The 17390-nt window shown below is 35.1% G+C and overlaps 1 protein-coding gene across 1 annotated transcript; it reads left to right on the top strand.

Annotated features, from left to right (window-relative positions):
• Positions 1–3943: 3943 nt before the first annotated feature.
• On the top strand, positions 3944–14352 carry LOC145986402 (uncharacterized). Its single transcript, XM_083120373.1, has 8 exons — positions 3944–4466; positions 10177–10517; positions 10834–11040; positions 11468–11645; positions 11948–12123; positions 12784–12943; positions 13341–13468; positions 14007–14352. Exons 1-8 carry the CDS (start codon positions 4400–4402, stop codon positions 14340–14342), a joined length of 1593 nt encoding a protein of 530 aa, XP_082976499.1. The 5' UTR covers positions 3944–4399; the 3' UTR covers positions 14343–14352.
• The last annotated feature ends 3038 nt before the right edge of the window (positions 14353–17390 follow it).

The following is a 17390-nucleotide window of genomic DNA, read 5'->3' as shown; positions in this document are numbered from 1 at the left end:
GAAATTGTAGGCCATACAAAATTATCTAACATTTCCAGGTATCTTTCAGCGTTCATGATGCATCTCAACAGATAGGGTCCAATAATGCAAAAAGAAGTTAATCCACACCACACTGTCACTTTCGACTTGCCCTGCATTTTTTCAATTGTCTCTTTAGGATCAATTTCTGACCAATAATGGCTATTATGACGATTAACGAATTATCAAATCTTGATGCAATTTTGGCTCTCTCTTCAATGCTCAATCGTACTGCCATCTATATCTTCAAGGGCACTTCAAAGGAACTTCAAAGGCTTCAGAGGATGTGGAATAAATATGCAACAAATGGCATACTTTAGTCTATAAAACAAGATAACTTTCATTGAAATATGTACATAACTTCAACAGTACATTAGTACCTCCATGAATATTTCCAACAAATTTAATGAAGTCGTAAAACTTCATTGTTGGATAGTATATTTATTTGACGTAACATTTACCATAATGCTATAGAACTGAAACATAATAAGTAGGGCTATGTTATTAAAGAAGGAACTGAATATCATTTGTTATGGCCAGAAAGTAAAGTTTATCATAACTTCATGCCTTAAGGTTTGTTCTTAAATTGTAAAAGTACGACAGCTAAGAAACTAAAGTCTCACCATTTACCAATCCATAGCTTACATGTTCATGGAAAATTTACAAATTAGTATACTTGTATATTAGTAAAGATTATTAGCTCTCATATAGTGAAAGTACAAGGGCAAGAACATAATTGTGGATAGCACAGAGCATCCTGGAAATCACATTTTGTTTTGATCATGTACATTTAATTCAATATCCTATTGAATTTAATGTTCTGTGTACTTACAGTTTGCTTTCAATTACAGTTAGGTGTGAGTGTGTATCTTGACTACAACATCAAATAACACTGTTCTACAAAAAAAAATATTTGTGAATGTTACAAGAACAAAACAAGCTCTTTCTAGAAGTTGCTGAGCCCCTGAATGCAGATCTCATTTCAGAATTTCTCCATCGGGCTCAGATTTCCTGTAAAAATATTTTTTGTATTTTCCTACCTCAGCCTATGTTCTATATGTATTGGTCGTAAGGACTCGCTTTCACAAAAGTGCTACAAACGTAAAAGGTAATAAATCTGTGTCAGTATACAAAGGAATGAAGTAAATGAGCAACATGAAAGTGTATAAACATACCTAAAAATGTTTCCTTCCCGATTTCCTACGAAACTGCCTCAGGAACATCTCTTCGTAAGGTCCAGCAGTAGTCGGACAGCATTGCGGCACTCCATTTGCCTTGATACCGCTTTTCCTTTAGAGCAATGTCTTGGTGAAACCATTCACCATGTTCGTCACTAACAGCACCAAGGTTAGTTGGAAAGAAGTCCAGGTGATTATTCAAGAAATGTAATTTCAGAGACATGTTGCATCCCATACTAATTAAGTCCATGTACAATATCGTGATACTTCTCTGCTTTATGGTTGCCTAAAAAGTTTTTACATACCCTTGTAAAAGACAACCATGCCATTTTTTCAACATCTGTTAATTGTTGAATGAAATTCTCGTCATTCATCAATTCCCTTATTTGAGGCCCTACAAATATTCCTTCTTTAATTTTGGCATCTCTGATTCTTGGGAATTTCTGTTGCAAGTACATGAATCCACATGAAGTTCTGTCCATGGCTTTCACAAAGTTTTTAATTAGTCCCAATTTTATGTGCAGAGGAGGGAGATTCACATTTTTGGGGTCAACAAGAGGAGTGTTCGCCACATTCTTCTGTCCAGGCACTAATTCACTACGAAGATGCCATTTTTTCCCACAATAGTGATTTTTTCTGTCTCTGCTGTCCCACTTGCATAAGAAGCAGCAGTACTTTGTGTACCCAAGCTGCATGCGAAGCAGAATTGCAATTAACTTCAGATCTCCGCATATATTTCATTCGTATTTCTCATATTGGATATTTGTCAGAAGCTGTTTCAAGTTCTCATACGTCTCCTTCATATTAACAGCATGAGCAATTGGTACTGTTGGGAATTTGTTTCCATTATGGAGAAGTACAGCTTTCATACTAACTTTGCTGGAATCGATGAAAAGATGCCAATCGTGTGAACTGTATTCATGGCCAAGACAATCCATAACGGATGAGATGTCATTACAAAAATCCATGTCTCCTTCGTGGGAGAAATATTCTGAGAAAATAGTATAGCGTTCACGAAAAAAAACCACTTTCGTATCGCAACCGAGGAGATTCCAACCTTTCAGTCGCGAAGCTAAAAGTTCAGACTGTTGCTTAGACAAATGTAAACCCTGCGTAAGATCCTTCAGATCCCCTTGTGACAATAAGTGTGGCTCCATTGATGAACCGGACACTTTAAATGTTGGTTCGGCAGTTTCTTCACCTCTTGCACTTTCTTCCCCGTGTTGGTCACAACAATCATCTTCACTCACAGTCACATTCTCAGGAGGCTTTGGTACCGGCAATTCTTCATTGTGACATACAGGTCTCATGGCTGATAGTAAATTTGGGTACTGCACAGTGTTCCTTGTTTTCGACGTGATTCCAGCTATTTTGGTCAGGCAGAAATAAGTCTGTTGTGTGATCTGATGGTTCCCTCCAAACCATGGGAACAGCAAACGACATGTGACGTGATCCTTTTAACCAGCTTGTCAGAAGTGTAACACAGGTCAAACAGCATATGTTTTGTCTTGGTCCCCAACTTTACACCCAAAATAAAGTTCATAGCACTTCTTTATAAGAGGGGTAATTCGTCGCTTTTGTGACTTAAATGTCAACTCTCCACATATATAACAAAACTGACAAAACGAATTGAGGCTATTTACGCAGCTACGAGGCATTTTCTTATGCACTAACACTACACACTACTTCTGAAACTTCGAATCACAACCTAATCAAAGGCACTAATTCCCACTCTGTCAGAACTCACAATGCTGAGACGCACGTGACAACAAACAACACTGTGATTCTACGTGTTCGGGCATGACTCATCGACAGTGTTGCCATGCCTCTCTTATTCACAATTTGGTTTGTTGCAATTGGAGGAAGGTCCCTGGCCTTAGGAACGTGCTGGTCATTCTATGGTCATATAATGGCTGTTCTTCAACAATATCTGTAGAGTAAATATAGGTTAAGCCACAGCCCAATAGGCGGAATTTTCATGAATTGCGTTAGGTACAGGTTAGTGTGTAACAAGAAAACTGAGCCCGATAGGAAAAAAACTGATTTCATTTTCGAATTCAGCACCATTGACTTACCTTAGAACACCATTCACATTCCTTGTAACAAATTTCATGTTGACCAGTGTAATTATTGTCAAACAGTTTTGTATTTCCTACTTTTTGTTCTAAATAACCATGTACATAATCTTGTGATTTTGCAAACTCGAGTGAAGTGTTACTAAAATATATTAATACAATTAAAAAGAGAACAGTAAGAACTGAATTTCCATTTCATTATTTTTTCGTTATTTTACCTCCATCTTCTAACTCTTGCGACAATGAAGACAATGAACACAATGAAACCAAGGTTCAAACCTGGACGAACCTGACTCCATAAAGCGTTGGTTGTACTTGTCACATAATATGAAAACATATCCAACGATTAATTTGTATTTTCTGTGAATGTAAGGTCCTCCCCGATGGCACAGCGGTAGCGTCGTCACTTTGTAATCAAGAGGACTGAGTTCGATACCCGGTGGAGGCACATAGTGGTTCGGATTCCACTTTAAACTGTAGGTCCAGTCCCAATTAGCCTTGCATAAAGTGGACTTTTAACATCAAATCAATCAATCTATGAATGTAACAATAAGTGCTGCTATTATTTATTACTTCGTGTTCTTGTTAGGTACAAATTAATGTTTAACAAACATTCACAGAAAAAACTGGTTTGTTTGGAATTACCAAAAAAGTTTGGTTGAGTTGTTTGGTTATGCTTTTTGTTTCCGATAACCAAATGTTACTTGTAATTACTAAAGCATTTTGTTTAAGAATACAAAAAAATTTGGTTAGACGAAATATGGTACTCGTAAACAAAATTATACACATTTAAGTGAAGAGAAACAAAACGTTTGGTTAAATTTACAATAACTAGATAACATTTACCATTACGCACACGCTAAAAGTATACGTCTGTTATGGCGTACGCACGTTCAAAAACACAAACCGCTGTATCTGAACGATCGCACGGTGAATTTCAGCAAGAATTTCAGTGAATTTTGTGCGTCAGGACTGTTCTCAGCGCATGCGCAAAACACGAGTGCGAGTGACCACAAGGCAAAGACAGTCTTTGTCTAGGCTAGGTCATTTCTTTAGGATTTTGGTGGTCGAGCTCGTCGGACTGAAAATACGGACCACGGAACAGAAGAAATATTTTTCCCCCTCATAATGGATGATGTTGTGAAGTCGAGATTAGAAAGTTGGGGCTTGGCTCCACTTATCGAGATTTTCCGAGGTAAGTGAATAATTATATTAATAATTTAAGGTAAAATTCAAGTTTCAGGCTAATTATATTTCTTTTCTTTTTTCTTTTCTTCGTTGCCACGTGGTGGTAGTGGTTGGCCAAAAAGGAACTTCTGAGTATTAACTACGTTCATTATAGTAGAGCGAGTTGAATATATATTTATGTATATATGCACAGTTATTTGTAATTTTCATCCACCTAACGAAAGTAGCACTTTTTCGTATTCACATAACCTTATTTAGGCAAGTTCATAGCCATTATGTGCTGTACACCTATACCAGGAAATGTACTCCATCTAGTGTGAAAGCATTTACATATTTGGCTTTATGTGATCAAAATTAATGTTATCATCATCCACGAGTTCACAATGTATCTAATATTTATGAAGATGGCGTCTTTTTCAAACAAGGCTATGTTGTAAGAACGGCCCTAGAGGCCGAAACACGCCCGCTCCAATAAAGGCGATTTTATTATTATTATTATTATTTAGTATTCTCAAGCATTTACACCAATATGCATCTGGCATAAAATTATTATGATAGAGAGCAAATTTCGAGATAGATTATTTTGTTTGTGTGCAGCATGCGTGTTTGTACTATTGCAAGATAGTTGCCACATGGTTTAAAGTGCCCCTAGGTCTAGACTTCTATCTTTGCAATTTAAGTTTTCTGCAACTTCCATCCAAATGCAAATTACAGAAAATTAGAACAGTTTATTTGAAGAAAATGTGTTACTTTCATGAGATTTTATTTCACCACGAGGGGATACTGCATGTAGCACGTGCCTTAAATCTTTTTTTTTTTTTTGTAGTCTTTAATATTATCAAAAATGATGATTACACAGCAAGTTTCAATTAATAAATTTTTAGTTGAAACTGTATGTGTTGTGTGATAATTTACCATTCAAAATTAGTATTGGTGAAAATTGAAATTCTTGGACATGTTACGGTGCTGCAGCCTGTAAATAAAAAAAGCATTTCTGCAGAATATTATGTAAAGTAAGGAACTTTTACTAAATTATGGCTAATATTTCACTCAATCAATTGATTTCAAAGTTAAGTAACTAGCTGGAAAATGTAAAAATCAAGATTAATATGAGAGAGCTATTGAAACCTGACTAACATACTCAACTACAGAAATTTCCCACTCATTATTTTTTTAGAAAGGTGCTAATGGATTATTTTTTTGGTAGAGGTACCAAAAGAGAAATTTCATACAAGGTAGACATGAAAAATAATGTGACTTTCTGAAAATAGAACAAAATGTAGTTTTACCACCTGATGAAGCCTGTTACTCTGTGTTAATAATTCTGAGTGACTATTTTCACCAGGTGGTGAAGCTACCTTTTGAGTTATTTTCACAAGATTTTAAACTATGTGCATGATCTACAACCTGGCGTGGCCTGCTACATCGATGTGTGTATTCTTTGGTTGCTGATGTGTACAAAGCTTACGTCTGTGTGCAATTATTTTCGTGCAGGAAACAAAGTACTTTTTTTTCTGCATGCCATGGAGTTGGGAAAATACCACACAATGGACTGGTGCTGCCAATATGTCACATGAGTATGAGGGGCTATTATGTTCCCAATTGCTTTCATTGTTAGGTTAGGCAGGTCAGGTTTAGTGCTATTAGCATTAAAATTACTTGGGTATGACTTGAGATGACCGGACCCCTCTCCGATTTTCTTCATATTTGACATACTCATTAATTGAGGCATCCTAATCATGAATCTAAAGTTAAAATTTGTCGGAAACGTCTAGAAATTGCAAAATAAGCAAATCAATTTTCGCAACCGGACCGCTCTCCGATTTTTATAGTACTGCTCATACTTACTGAACCATTGGCGCGTGGTTAGGTTAGTTTCGGTTAGGTTAGGCAAACATAGTTAAAATTTGGTGTTGTGATAGTATCAGGAATTTGGTTGTGAAACAAATAAAATCACGAAAATCGACAGTTTCCATTCCGAAAACTAACTCCTTATTTTAGCTTATTTTGCAATTTCTAGATGTTTCCGACAAATTTTAACTTCAGATTCGTGATTAGGAAGCCTCAATTAGTGAGTATCCCAAATATGAAGAAAATCGGAGAGGGGTCCGGTCATCTCAAGTCGTTCCAATACTTGTGTACGAAGCTTACGTATGTGTGCAATTATTTTCGTGCAGTAGATAAGTATTTTTTTTCTGTATGCCATGGAGTTGGGAAAATACCGCACAATGGACTGGTGCTGCCAATGTGTCACATGAGGGTGAGGGGGTATTACGTTTTAAATGCTTTCATTGTTAGGTTAGGCAGGTAAGGAATAGTGCTATTAGCATTAGAATTACTTAGATAAATACTTGTGTACGAAGCTTACGTCTGTGTGCAATTATTTTCATGCAGGAGACAAATATTTTCTTTTGTTTGACATGGAGTTGGGAAAATACCACATGATGGACTGGTGCTGCCAATATGTCACATGAGTATGAAGGATATTACATTCCTAAATGCTTTCATTGTTAGGTTAGGCAGGTCAGGTTTAGTGATATTAGCATTCAAATTACTTCTGTAAATACTTCCCATCATGTGATCATGTAATTCCCGGTCTTCAGCACTTTCTGCTATTCTCACTACGTGGTCACAGTAGTAGCAACACCCATTTTTAATTTAAAATACCTTTTTAGCAGTAAGTTATCAACACTGCAAATGAATATAGTAAAATGAGATAGGACAATATTGTGGTATGATTCAGGTAATTATTTTCCTGGTTAATATAGCCACATACGCTGTTCTCATTCCCTTGTGAAAATAGACCCACATGCTATTTTCACCACCTAGTGAAGATAGTCATAATGCTATTCTCACCATCTGGTGAAAATAGTCAAGGCCTAAATAATTACATTGACATTTTATTTTAATAATATTTTACTGTCTCTTTTGAGTGATTTAATGAAAGTTTTTGAGAATGTGTGAAATTTTTATTTAAGAACCTGAGTACATACATTGATGCAAGCACTGATTTCTGTTCTTCTCACCACCTGGTGAATGAAAACGTTCATTTTTAAATGAGATACAGATTGCCTTGTATGAGATTTTTTGTTAATATTGACCACAACTACCTTCATCAGGTGATGAGAAGAGCAGATAGTGCTGAAACCAGGAATTGCATTGTCACATGTTGGAAGTATTTACAGAAGTAATTTTAATGCTAACAGCCCTAAACCAGAATTATTAACGTACCCCTTCAATCGTATGTCATGTGACACTTGCAGTAGCAGTACAAATTGTCGTTTGTTTTTTTAACAAAAATGCATCTCAAGCAAAGAGTATTGTGCAGAACCCAGTATTCTTTAACATGAATCATAATATAGTTCCAAAAGAGCATGGTTTGAAATTCTGAAAATAAAAGCATCTAGATTTAAACCTTTTGCACATATGATTGTGGAATTTCTGGTGAAAAATACAACCACAAATCAACTGTGATTGCATATTCAAAGTTGACTTACGCATTAATTTTCTAAATCACTTTAAGTGTAAAATTCTGGAGTCTCTCACTGGATTAGTAATTATGTTTTCTCCATTTGTCTGTGAGTGGGGATTTATTTTTGTACAAAGGTTAATGCAAGTCTCACAAGGCACTTAGGTCTGTCCTCACTTCCTTCCTTCTAGCTTCCTTACTTAAGGATCGTTGAATTGTTAAACCACACACTTAAGGTTCTGTGTAAATAATTTAACTTATAGATCCATGGTAGTGAGAGAAATAGCATGTAACTACATGATGAAAATAATTTTCCTGCAAAAACAGTTTCTGCTATTCTAACAATCTGATGAGGTACTTACTTGTGTTCATTTCTGAGATATACATTTTCGTAACAGAATGAGTTTCTGCATTTTGAATATTGTTGTGAAGTTCATGTAATTAATTTGACTAGTCCATATTGGGGAATATATTTCAAAACTGTATGGAGAAGGAATTCATTAGAATATGCAGCCTCTGTTGTAATGTAAGAGTACTGAAACTTTATACTAGTGTGTCCGTTAACTGCTATCAGTGGTACATCAACTTGAAATATTATGCACTCATTGACTGCTACGAACTACATGTGCAGCATTTTTCAACAGAGCCAACGTTATTCTCTTATTAGTTTTGGAGAAAACATTACTTTTCACTTTATTCAACAGTTATTAGCATCTAAACTTGTGCAGTGGTATATAGTTTGTTCAGTTGCCATTGTTTTAAGGATCATGTGAGGACCCCCTCCCCTTCCCCCCTCTTGCTGCCTTTGCGAACTGAGGGCGTAAAAATATTTTATGATAGTTTCCAGTCTGAGGTGGATCGGCAAGTGAGCAAGTGAGACTGGCTAAACTCTCAGATTATATTTCATCTTAATTTGCACTGGTTGTTAGATTAAGCAGTCAAATTCTATGCATCTCTTAAAAAATAATTTCAGGCAAAAATAAATATGGTATGTAGGTTAGGCAGGTTCAAGAATCTCTCAACCTAATTGAAATAATTATTACTTAAGGTTCTGTGTAGATCCATGGCAGTGAATGAAGTAACTATGTGATGAAAATAATTTTCCTGCGGAAACTCTTTCTGCTATTCTAACCATCTGGTAAAGTACTTGCCTTTCTGAAATGAAATTTTATTTTCTAAAAGTAGACAAAATTCCTCCCTGCATCAGAAAATATGTTGAGAACAGAGCTGAGTACATGCACATTTTTAATTAAGAAATTTGAAAAGCAATAATATGTAAATTGCAATGTTCTACACATATTTAACTTGTTCATAGCTCTATACTTCTCCAAATCACAGTAGGAATGTTATATATAGGTGTGCATAGCCATCACGCAGCAATCATTCCTTAATTTGCATAATATATACAGAAGTGATTATTTGCACTGTAGAGCGATTCCATGTGGTGTCACATGGAACTAATAACAAAATAAATTTACAGGGAATGAATTATTCCTTAAAGGAAAAGATAGGACTTAAGATACCCTTTTCTTGTAGCAACTATATTTACCCTCTAAATAAGTTTTCCTGTAATTTAAGATATTCCATAATATTTGCGTTGAAATTTATAATTTGCTGTTACGCATAATCAGAGAACTTGCATGTTTGTACAGTAATATATTTCTGTGAATTAATTAACTTTCCAAATAAGACTTTGTTCAAAATATTGCAATATTCATGTCCTGCACCATATTCGTGAGGTCTAAGGTGTCATGCTTTGGGCTCCAGCTATGAGATGCATGCAGGTTCGAATCCTGGTTTAAAGCATAACTTTTCTCTTGAGGTTTCTGTCTGTGTGTCATTAGGAAACTGGGGAATTACAAATGAATAATGTAACCTGGTGAAAGAAACTTTACCTCGACAGGTGGGAGTAAAGCCAACAGTATGTATGTAGGCATAGGTCCTTATGGTCTGTTGTGCCATGGGTTAATTTTATTAAAATTTTCATACTATTCACCGAGTGCAAGAACCAAAACTAATAATGGATAGTTTTGTCTCAGTAAAATGTGAGGGTCGAAAGTAAAATTCCTGGAAAAAATAGTTTCCGACATAAAATTAACTAACTGCAAGAGACAATTTACTTAAAATAGCTAAAATATTTTTGCACATTTGAACTTACACTTCAAACCTGTTGGTAAATGATACTTCAATAGTTATTAACACACCAGTGTAATGTAGACCTATTTTTGAATTTTTTTTTTAATTTCAGAAGAAGAAATTGATGATGAGGCATTTAATGTCCTCACAGAAGAGTTGATTGGCAAGTTAATCCCCAAAATTGGAACAAGAGCAAAGTTTCTTACAAAGTGGAGAGAATTCAGAGGAATAGATAATTATGTAACATGCAGTGTGATGGATGATGGCTCAGTGTCCTTTACAGACTCAAACATAAATCTCGAGCATGATCCACTAGAAATTACTTCAGATAATGATAATTCCTTACAGAAGGAAGAAGTATCTGAACCATGCAGAAAAAGGCAACCTACTGTTTTGAACATTAATGATGATGCACAACAGCCGCTCTGTAAAATAATGAAGTTATCAGACTTTGTAAGTTTTATGCCCAAAATTTAATTATGTAATCTTCGTATGTGAATATTGGGGAAACTTCTTAGGTTACATGCATGTGCAGACTAAAGTTTCACATTCAGGAAAATCTCAATCTGTCTATCTCTCTCTCTCTCTCTCTCTCTCTCTCTCTCTCTCTCTCTCTCTCTCTCTCTCTCTCTCTCTCTCTCTCTCTCTCTGTGTGTGTGTGTGTTACTGTGAATAGTTCAAGATCTTGAAGATGACAATGCTTGCATGCTCTCCTCCCACAAACAAACCTACAAATGACTCACTAATATGGTGCTTTTCCATGTTGCAGATATTGGAAGAATTTCTGAATGAGAAACTGCATGGGAAAAAAATTCTTATCGATTACCAGAAGAATGGTCGCCTGAGTGCACAAAATAGGCGACAACTAGTGTCACTGATTGTCGACCATTTCCTACAAATAAATACCCATTTATCGAACGAGGTATTCCTGGATTTGAGTATCAAAATTACAGAGGTTTTTCCAACAGAGCAAAAGGTAAGACACAGGATGAAGTTAAATCTTTACGTTGCTAGATTAAATGAGATTACTTTTTTGTATATGAAATGCTACTGAATTGTAAGTAAAGGCTGATTTTGAGTGACTAAGGTACAAATATGTTTTGTTTGTTTATTCAAGTATAATTCCAATCTGACTGAACCATTCTAGTGCTGTTAAAAGTATTTTTATTTTTTTAAATAAAAAATAACATGTTGTACTTAGTCACTATGTACATATGTCTAATTGAACTAGCATAGTGAGGTTTCTTTGAACTTAAGCCAAACTAATGTCTATTAGATATGTATAGATGTATAAGACATTATACATCTTAATATATTTTCACAAAATTGTTTTAGACATTCAATGTTCATATTTATTGATTCTAGTTAACTTGTGTGTTTGACAGAACTTAAATGTTTTGCAGGAAATTTATTACATAGAACCAAAGGCTCAAGGACCAGATCAGAAAATTTCGAAAGGAAAACTTGTGGATCGATACCGAAATACCAGGAGAACATTACGTAGAAGTGGTGTAATAGGTGCTGTGAGACAGCGTAACCAACATATACCGGACACCAGTTCTGTGGAAGATGGTTTGACAGGTAAGCTGGATAATTGAATATACTGTAAATGCCACTGTAGAAGTTCTTAAATTATGTGAATGTCAGTATTACAGTTTTTTTATGGTAGGCTTATTCTTGTGCACTATTGTACCGGGTTCGGTACCCGGTGGAGGCTCATGGTGGTTCGGATCCCACTTTAAACTGTAGGTTCAGTCCCAGTTATCCTTACTGTGCATAAAGTGGACTTAAAACACCAAATCAATCAATCTTGTGTACTATTCTAGTAACTTCTAGAGTTTGTTGTTAACCTCAATATTGTGTATATTTCCATTACCTTCCAGATTATGATGAAAACACTGACAGCAAAGCATGTCTTCAATACAATGTTGAGCCATGGAATGATGTGATTGAACACTGGAAGAAGACATTCAAATTTCGTTCCAGGCAAGAGAGTAAAACTGTACAGGAAGTGTTATCATTGTGGCCAGCATTGAAACAACCTCTAGGCTACACACTGGTAAGCATATCTCAGACATCATTGTTCTTTCATTAGTTGAATTGTTGGTGGCTGCTGATTCAAAGTGAACTTCTAGCACCATGGCTACGCTGTAGAGATCATATTCCTTGCCTTTTTAAGGGATGGGAAGGGGTGACATTTGTCTCAATCACATTTATGAAGTGCACTTATGTCATTCATTTCATGGGGCATTTCGAGAAAGCATATGCAGTCAATGGTATGTAAACGACTAACGTAAGAATGTGAAAACTCCAAAAAAAAAATTGGTCACATAAAAACACTTCCTTTCAGAGGATACCTAACTTAAATTTACACCATGTCAAACCCTGTACATTTAGATTACACTTTGCTGTGACTCTTTTACGCAAATGTTTTGCCACTTCAACGCCCTTTTCACAACACAATGTTTATACTCGGAGATCCTCTCTATCAAACTACAGCAGCCATTAAAGAGGGGGGGGGGGGGGACAAACTATATTGTCACATGTTAATGAACTCTGCTACAGTGTGTTTGGGTAGTTCAGATTCTGCATTAAACTGTAGGTCCAGCTCTGATTAGCCTACCTGTGCATAAAGAGAGCACAAATAGTGACTTTAGATAGGTAGATAAGACTTTGTATGAAGATGAGACATTGTATTAATGTTTTTTAATTTTCACAGATTGATCTAGACTTCAAGAGAATTTTTCCCAATCACAGACCATTATTTGCAGAATGGGAGTCTATATCTAAGAAGCTGACAAACTTAATGGTTGACAGGCTCAAAGATGATGCATCAGTAGAACTTTTAAGTGTCTTAGACGATGAATCTGCTACAAGAGGTAATAACTTCATGATTTATTTTCCTTGCTATTATGCAATGTAGATTTTTAAAATTTATTTTAGGCTTAAATATTAACTTTCATCAAATACTTAGTTCCCCTTCATTCATGGAGATTATATCATATGAAAGTTATAGCAACCAGTGTGTAATATGTGGACATATTTTGATAATGTAGCCTCTTGTAACTTTCCTTCAATGTACATATTAATTGTTGATTGTCACTTGAAAACACCAAGAATCAAATAATTTGCACTCAACTTGCACTGCAGATTTTTTCTTTCAAACTCGAAAATTATTTTCTTTTTTTAAAAGAAGTATTTGCCACGTACAGCAATGGATGAGAAAAATAACCTCTGTCAATAGGATAAATTGTAATGCCAACAATATTTTTTCAGATACTAAAGCAGCTATAATACTGATTTTGCTGAGTCAGTTGTGCCGTTCAACTACCCAGATAAGGCATAAGAAAACTTGGAAACCAACTGTGAAGGAGTCTCAGGATAGCTTTGTCTGTCACATAAAGGTAACTATTAAGGCTTAATAACTTATAAACTAATTATTTCAGGCCATGTTTGAATTGCAGATATATTAAGTAAATATGACATCAAGAATAAATACATGTAGATTTTGTTATTGTAAATATTTCAAATTTCAGCATTTGGATTTTTTAATAATATATGGTAAATTGGAGATATTGAGGCATGTTAAAAAGTTTTAGGATAGTTAATGTACCAAGCTGTTTAATGCAAATGTCTCATATTAAGCCTGCTTTACAAGTTTATATATGTTTATGTATGTATTTATAACTTTATCTCTGATATTTCAAAATATACTTACCAAGCTTATGCTATGCTTATGGAAACAGATGCAGGTAGTATTTTAGGTGGATCATTAGGTATGCAGAGTGTATTTGTTGTTAACTTGCATAATTAATATTTTCAATAATTCATTTCATAACTTGAAAGCCAAGGGAATTATGTTTAAGCAATAATTTTGTTTTCTTTTACTTGTGTTGATCCTCCCAGCTGTATTAATTTGCCAAAAAAAAATTTAATTTGTAGGGAATTGGAGATGTTGAGCAATTCATTGAAGACAAGAATAGGAAATTGGCCTCATATGGTCTCACAAGACAACCGCTTGTGATTTTGGTGGGACCTTCTTTGAGAAGCATTACTGCTTCATATGCAATAATCAATAGTACTTGGTACTTGTTTGATAGCGTGCTGAAGGCAGTAGACATCTGCTTCAAGAGTTTCTTCACTCTGAATGCCGAATACCCAAGAGAGGGAGAACACTTGTGGCTTCTGCTTCAAAAATGTGTGTACAACATTTCTACAAAATCTGACAAGCACATTATGTCGGTGAACACTTTACTGATTGACCTCATTGGATTGTGATTTCTTGTTATGAATGCTCTTTTTTAATGAGAACTTACTTGCAATGTTAGTAATATAGTGAAATATATTAAGCCTAAACCTAGATGTAAGGGTAGACTGTTGTCATATGTAACAAATTCAGATTTGTGTGTTTTACCATATAGTACAAAATGGTGTTGTGTTATATTTGTAACAACCATTATCCAAATTTTTCAGCACTAATATTGCACTTAAAATTTCAGCACATGATATCTTCAAATGGTGTATTCAAATGTCGTGATGATGGTTGTTTACGAGACTTCATTGGCATAAAATCATTTAGGAAACACCACAGGAGAACACATCATGCAGGTTGTGATATTGAAATTACTGCAAGTTCTGATATTGAAAATACTGCAAGTTCTGATGTGCCTGTTGAATTTGAAAGCAGTGAACCAACTAATGATCAGGGTATAGATACACACCTTCAATTAATTGATGATAACTTATTTGGGGAAAACATTCAGTTGGAATGTGTAACATTCATTTCACAGTTGTATGCAAGAGCAGATTTAACTAGGTCACAGATCCAACACATTATATCAATGGTAACAAACTTCTATGGACCTCTATTGTCATCCCTACAAACAGAAGTTAAGGCAGCATTTCAGTCACCAAACCCAATAAATCAAGAATCAGTTGTAAGAAAACTTGGTTTGCTAGAGAATGCTTTCGATGGCTTGTCATCGGAATATTTAAGAATAAAGTATTTAGAGAGCAATAAATATTTGGTTAGGCCTATTGAATATGTGATAGGAACAAGGTTAGAAAACAGAGTCATTTCTGGCAAACGTGTCCTTACTCCAGTGCAATCCAAAGGACATTTCATTCCCCTACATAATATTCTGACTCTGCTTTTCTCTATCCCTTTTGTATTTGAAAGAGTTTTTGATTATGTTGCACAGTTGTTGCAATCAGATACATTGTCAAATTTCATCCAAGCCAAATTATGGAAGAAAAAGGTAGAGCTATTTGAAAACAAAAAAGTATTGCCATTGTTAATCTATTTTGATGAATTTGAGACTGGCAATCCACTAGGATCACATGCAGGGATTCATAAGTTAGGGGCAGTATATGCAAGCATTCCATGTATGCCTCCTGAGTTCCGTTCACTACTGGAAAATATTTTTTTAGTTTTGCTCTTCCATTCATCAGACAGAGTACAACTTGGAAATAATGCTACATTCAGGGTCTTGATTCAGGAGTTGATATTTCTTGAAAATGAAGGCATATCAATAAACACAGAACAAGGAGAAGAAAGAATTTTTTTCGCTATTGGACTTATATGTGGAGACAACTTAGGACTCCATGGTATTCTTGGTTATGTTGAAAGTTTCTCTTCTTTGCATTCATGTCGATTCTGTAAAATATCCAAAGACCGGCTGCAACGCAGCATTGACGTAGGTAATGAGGTTTTAAGAAGTAGATGTAATTATAGTGAAGATATTGCTATTAAAAATTTATCTGCAACTGGTATTAAAGAAGAGTGTGTGTTTAATGAAATTCCATCTTTCCATGTGACAGAAAACTATTCAGTTGATATAATGCATGATTTGTTTGAGGGTGTTTGTGTGTATGATCTTCTAAATGTTATGAGACATTACATTATAACTTTGAGGCTCTTTACGCTTGACATGTTGAATTCTCGTATTCAAGCTCTAGATGTTGGTGTTCATGAACAAAGCAACAGACCACCAATAATTACAATGGACAATTTAAAGAAGAAGAGTTTGAATATGTCTGCAGCACAGATGCTTTTTCTTGTTAGGTATCTGGGACTCATAATTGGAGATCTTGTTCCAGATGAGGATGAAGTGTGGTATTTCTATTGTACATTAAGACAAATAATAGATCTAGTAACAGCACCATCTTATCAACTTGGGTGTGATAAACTGCTGGGTTGTCTCATTGAGGAACACCATGAAATGTACTTAAATTTGTTTCAGGAGCCTCTGAAACCTAAACACCATTTCATGTGTCACTACCCTGAAGTGATGCGCCAGTCAGGTCCTTTAATTAACATTTGGTGCATGAGATTTGAATCCAAACACAGTGTTTTTAAAACAATCTCTTCTGTAGTAACTACAAGGAAAAATGTTACTTTTACGCTAAGTTTCAAGCATCAGTTGCAGCAGGCAGAACGATATGTATCACAAAGAGGTTTTAACACTCCCTTGATTTCTTTTGGACCAGGTGCTGAAATAGAAACAGCATCTCTTTCCTATTTTGCAGAAATCTCCGATTTCATGCTTACAAAGCTGTCTGCAAAAGTGAATAGGCTTAATCATGTAACTGCAAAGGGAACATTATACAAACAAGGAATGATATTAGTTACTGTCATAAGAGATGACTTCCCACAATTTGGTGAAATAATTGATATTTTAGCTGATCAGGACTCTTCTGTTTATTTTGTGTGCAGCGAATTGGAAACAATCAGTTTCAATAACCATATTCATGCATATAAAGTATGTACAACAAGAAGATATACTTGTGTTGCACACAGTGCTCTCATTGAACACAATCCAACATGTTTTGTACATGTAAAGGATGACAGGTATGTTCCTCTAAGGAATGCCGTGTAGTTAAATTCTTCACCTTTAAGGAAAAGATTTCCTGGTGACGATGATGAAAAGATTCTCTCGGGCTGTCAACCAGGTGAGTTGTGGAAAGAATTCAAAGCTTTCGAGAGCTAACATCACTCTCATCTTCAGGGTAAAAGCTTGTAATCTTTTCCCAACTCACCTGTTCAATAGCCTCGGAGAATCTTTTCATTATTCACCTTTGTTTATATTTCCACTTTTCATTATGTATGTATTATGGATGAGACACATTTGTAATGTTATGTTCATTTTGTATCAATTTGGGTAATTTAATTATTTTCTCTGATGGCATATTTGTATTTAAACATTGTACTCACTGCAAGTAAGGAGACTTAAGTATAAATATTAAAATTTGTTTGTTCTAATTGTATTTATTATCACCTTTGTTCATATTTCCACTTTCATTATGTATGTATTATGGATGTGAGGC

This window comes from Lepisma saccharinum, chromosome 4 (assembly GCF_977018435.1).
Source record: "Lepisma saccharinum chromosome 4, izLepSacc3.1, whole genome shotgun sequence".
Lineage (NCBI taxonomy): Eukaryota > Metazoa > Arthropoda > Insecta > Zygentoma > Lepismatidae > Lepisma > Lepisma saccharinum.
Note: the sequence above shows the minus strand (reverse complement) of the source record. Positions and strands in the feature narration are given on the sequence as shown.